Source organism: Zea mays, chromosome 8 (assembly GCF_902167145.1).
Source record: "Zea mays cultivar B73 chromosome 8, Zm-B73-REFERENCE-NAM-5.0, whole genome shotgun sequence".
In the NCBI taxonomy this organism is placed as follows: Eukaryota; Viridiplantae; Streptophyta; class Magnoliopsida; order Poales; family Poaceae; genus Zea; species Zea mays.
In genome coordinates, this window is record NC_050103.1 from 28,060,525 (window position 1) to 28,065,677 (window position 5,153).

General features: G+C 45.5%; 1 protein-coding gene across 1 annotated transcript; it reads left to right on the forward strand.

Annotated features, from left to right (window-relative positions):
- Positions 1 to 3,138: 3,138 nt before the first annotated feature.
- LOC118473089 (uncharacterized) lies at positions 3,139 to 4,913 on the forward strand. Its single transcript, XM_035961644.1, has one exon. The coding sequence runs from the start codon at positions 4,056 to 4,058 to the stop codon at positions 4,743 to 4,745; it is 690 nt and encodes a 229-aa protein (XP_035817537.1). The 5' UTR covers positions 3,139 to 4,055; the 3' UTR covers positions 4,746 to 4,913.
- Positions 4,914 to 5,153: the final 240 nt, after the last annotated feature.

Genomic DNA, 5,153 nt, shown 5'->3' on the forward strand with positions numbered 1-5,153 from the left:
ATTATGTTGGCAAAATCAGTGAGGACGTATAGGACGAGCATGCATCTTGATTGTTGCATCTTGTTTGTCACCTATACACCCAAAATGCTTCTCTCATCTTTATTCCAGTAACCATTGATTGTAAATAATATGGTGTCTTAAAGCTACATGTTTAGATAGCTTTCAGGCTGTTTTAATTTGACCATTAGTACAAAAGGTGTTTACTCTTGTGCTTGATGTACTAATAGAAAGTTAGTGACTTGTTTGCCTAAACCCAAACCTAGGCCATGTTCTTAGTTGGTGAACCATGATCAAGGTTGATTTTTTTTCCGTTACCCCTCCTTGATCCAAATTTATACAAATAAATGCTTAGATAATTTCTTCGTTGGACAAAAAGGGTACTTAAGCTTAAAATAAGAATCTCGACTCATATTTCCATCTTAGACCATGCCCTTGACGATTGGTACAAGCTGATGTACCTTATCCAGTTTGCCTGTTTTTAAGGATCGCCATGTCACTTTATCAACCCAACCTAGGAAAGACATGTCCCATTATTTTCTTGAAGTTTAATGCCTTTGGTTTCCTCGTATTTATCGAAGGCATACCAATTTCATCTTGTGATTGTTTTTCCCTCCATATCTAGTCAGATACTAATCCTTGACCTTGTAATCTCTGCGATGGGCATAGAAATATGCTTGGGGCTGAATTAACAGTCTCCCATCGTACTCCTTTCATCAAGTTTAGGTTATGGCCCTGTCTTGTTCATTTCCTTAGGCCATAATCTATTTGGCTCTCTACTTGTAACCATTCTTACAGGTGGAGTATCTCTTTGTATATTGTCACCCTTGCCTAATTCATTGGTGTCGCGCGAGATTTCTTATTGGTTACGTCTGGTAATGGTGTTGTGACTAAAACCGACGGTGTCGCGACGAAACCGAGGGCCTCCTGTGGGTATACACACAAGGTTGTGCTGCTCGGCACGCGCTGGTATCACCGTTAGTAGTTGTAATCCATTATGAGACTATATCAATGCGTTATCTTGGCCCAATCTATTTTTGCTACGTGAGATTCATTATTGGTGCCAGTTCGGTGATGGTGTCATGATTAAGGACTTATGGTGCCGCAGCGAAACTGAGAGCCCCTTGTGAATGTACACGCAAGGTTCTGCTGCTTGGCGCATGCTGGTATCAAGGTCTCTAGTCATGATCCATTATGGAACTACACTGATGTGTTATCTTCCGTGGACTCCTTCTTTGAAACAATTTCTATGTTGTTTGTTAAGTGATCAAGCAACATCTGTCATCTTCGTTGGATCAAAAGGGCATACCACTCTCATGTGTGGTCTTATTTCTTTTGATCTTGGTAGTGACTACTCATACCCGTTCCCTTTACATCCTTTGTGTAAAGGTCAAGCCTTGGAGCTTTTTAGTGTCGAGAGACAACTGATTAGCTCTCAAAATGGAGATTTGTTTCCCCTGCTGCTGAGATGCCAGAATTTGTTCATTCGCTCTCTTATTTAATCCATGTATTCCCTAACCAAGTGGATAATTCATCTCGCCTGAAGAAATGGATAAACAACCTGACCAAATGAATTTCTACCCAAGTGCATGATCAACTGTTGGTATGAGTGAACTCTAAACCCTTAGCTTACCGATGGTACTGAGAGGACTTGCTCCATGTCAAAAGTAGTTCAACAAGTTGGTTTTACTAACTTATAACTGCCCAATGAACAAAGGTTGAGTTTAGAGATCGATTTGCCGAGTTATCTAAACTCACTTTGGCACAAACCATCCTGAGAAAGTACTTACAAAAACCAAGTTAATTCAACTAGTAACCACCTAATCATCGCTCTAGTCGTGCCTCGATCGTCTCGCGTGTGCTTTTCCAGCATGAGTGATCAAGTCGAGCCGTGACTAGTGCTTGATAAAATGGATTTGGTTGCAAAGCCAACATCAACGGATCTCTTCGTTGATATTTTACGAGTCTTTATCATTTCTCTTGGACTTGGATTCTCTAGCTAGCCACGGGTCAACTGTGAAGTTATTTGACATTCACACCCGTCTCGTGTGCTATGAACTTACTATAACCACTTGTTGGTAAACCTCTTTCTGTGTGTTTTACCCAAGATGGTGCATCTGATTCTGTTTGGGTAAAATCGCGTATTTGCCGCTCGCCCAACAGACTCGGATAGTACAGTGTCATCAGAAAAAGCAAACTGCACACATGGAACCTTATGTGTTCTTTTGGCAGACGTCGTCTCTATTGGTGGACATTTCTCGATTAGCCTAAGGCAATACATGTTATGTCCACTAGAGAAACAACATCCTGAGACACTCGACTTAAGTGGAAATGTCTCACGATTATCGCTGATATGAACATGGGTTACATACTTCTCTACCCTTAGAAGTCTTTCGTTCTGAATCTCGGGACGAGATTCTTTTAAGGGGGGAGGGTTGTAACACCCCTGGTGTTTATATTCCGCTCGACAACGAGTATGGAATTAAGCACGTAATCAGTGGATAAAACGGATTGTTAATTTTAATCATCTTCGCTTATCGCGATTTTAATATCGCATCTGTTCCATCTGTCGCGAGTGCGACATCGTTTTTATCTTTAATCGTACGGGCTCTTTCTAAATTTTCGTGCTGTTCGGAACATATTTGTTCTGAAAATCGGTGCGTCCGGTGATTATTTAAAATTCATCACTCGCGCGAATCCGAGTTCGGAAGTCCGACTCACTCGGATGATTTTATCCAGAACCAATTAATTGGAACTCGATAATAGAAGTGAAGCAAAATTAAATCGGACCACACTCGGATCTAAGGGGCGCAGGATTATTGTTTGAGTTGTTCTCCGATCGAATGTTTGGATAACGGCGAAAACCAATTAGGATCAATTAAATCAAACGTCGCCTAAAATATCGAATCTAATCTCGTCGGGTTTGAACCCGTCTACAGCTCGCTCCCGTGACGATGTTGACATCGTCTCCGAGGAAACTCCGATTGCGATGCCGTATTCGGCTCGCACAGTTTAAAATTTATTCCTTTCTAAAGTATCGAGTCTAGAGCCGGTTCAAAAAATAATTTGGTCTGTGGCTTTTCGCCTTGATTTAAAAGGTGAATTAACGGTATGAATTCATCCAACTCACGAGTATTCGTCAAATCAAAACCGTGTCACAATTACTGTCTACATCGTAAACATCGTTAAATACCAGGATCTAAAATATGTTCAATTTCTGTTAAAAAAAAGTGAGAAAATGAGAAAAAAAACTGCTCAATCTTATCTCCCCATCGTAGCACCGTGCCCATTCATTCCTGTCTTCTTCTACGTGGAGAACGTCTCCACTATTTTATCTCCAGCACATCATACGGATCGAGTCATCGTTCTTATCTCCCTGCCGTGATTTTTCTGCTCATCTTCATCCGCCGTCGCTCTGGATCCGTGGAAAAATCTGCAGGATCCTTATCCTTACCGCTGCCTTGCCGCTCAGCCGCCGCTCAACTCGAGCATAAGAATCCAGCCGCCCTGAGCTCCTTCCTGGTGGCCGGCGCTCATCTTCCACGGCGTCTCCATCTCCTCTGCTGGCGTCGCGCGCTTGCCTCCTGCCGGCCAAGGCTTCTCCTCTGTGCTCCTCACTCCTCCAGCCAAGCGGCTCCATGGAGGCCAAGCTACTTCCTCGTGGCATCTCTATCTCTCAGCCGGTCAAGTTTCTCTCTGCCGTGCGCAGCTCGCTCAATCCTCCCTGCTCGAATTTTTTTAGCGCCGAGCTCTCCTGCTTCCCATGGTGTTCGTCCTCAAGTTCGCCGTGGAGCTCCCTTGCAGCGCCCTGCTCGCCCCAGCGGCTCCCTGCTCGCGTCTCCAGCCATCGGCAGCTCACCGCGCACAGCTCCCTGTCCGTCCTCTCTGCCGAGCGATTTTCGCGTGCGCGTGCAGCTCCGGCTCGTTCCCCATGGTGGCCGCGGTGCCTCTCTGCCTGCTGGAACGTCCTTGTCCGCGAACTCCACCCATCCGTGCCAGTCGCCGTTTCTATGATCGATTCCAAGCTGTAGTGTGCCCGGTTGCTTTTTCTTCGTCCCATGGCGCCCGGACTTCTGCTCGCCCCAGCTCGCTGTTGTCGCGAGCTCCAGCCCGGATTTCGCCTTGTCACGGCGCCTGCTGCTCGCCCCTGCTGCGCGTGTCGCATTCTTCTATTGCGCGCACGAAAATTCTCTGCTCACAACGGCGTGTTAAGTTTCCGCGTCGAGCTCCTCTCGTGCGTGCATGTCGTCGTCTCCAAGTCGATTCTTGGCTGTCGTAGTATTTTTAAGTTATCCCGGCCATGTCTGTGGTTGTCAGGCGTGTCTGTTGCCGTGAACTCGCCCCTGGTGTCCACTCTGTCTCTGGTCCGCGCTTCCTTCAGTTCGGCCAGGCGGGGCATCGTTCCGTGCTGTGCTCGCCCAAGTCGCCACTGTCAAATCGTCGGAGTCGCTCAACTCACCAATCGTATCTTGGTCAGTCATCGATTTCATATTTATCATGGTCCTCACGTCAGTCGTCCCTATTCGAACTTGCTAGCTCGCCGACTGACCGTCGTGTACCTTGAAATCCCTCGTCGGCCGACCTCGCGACTTAGTTCGTCGCGTCGGGTATGTAGCTATATATATGCCACCCTCCTATATCATCGTCGAAGCTGTCATCCTCTGCTCGACCCCCACCTCACCAGCTCGCTCCAAACACGATCTCGTCGTCGTTTCGTGTGTCATCAAGAAATCCCAAGCGTCGGATGAAGACGGAGCCAACAGCATGGTGTTCACCAAGTGCACGACAGGAAGCTCGAGCCGGGATTTATCAGCATTCGTACGAGTATTGGGTCGCGTTTGGTGCTGGTGAGCCGATTTATAATTTTTGTACGTTTATCTGATGATTGGATTAACTAGAATTATTAGTCGTAATAATCCTCATATTTAGCGCAGGCGCGTTGTGGTAGTGTAAAAAATAAGTGAAGTACGATAGGTTTAGTAATGCGAAAGGTAGATTAATTTAGGGATATCTAAACGAGGTGGCGACATAAAGGATAGATATGATTTAGTATTTCATATAGCTATTTGATGAATTTTGTCATTGTCAATTGCACTAAATAAATGACATAAAGAAATGTTTGATTAATTGTGGACATGTAAAATATGTGAGAAGTA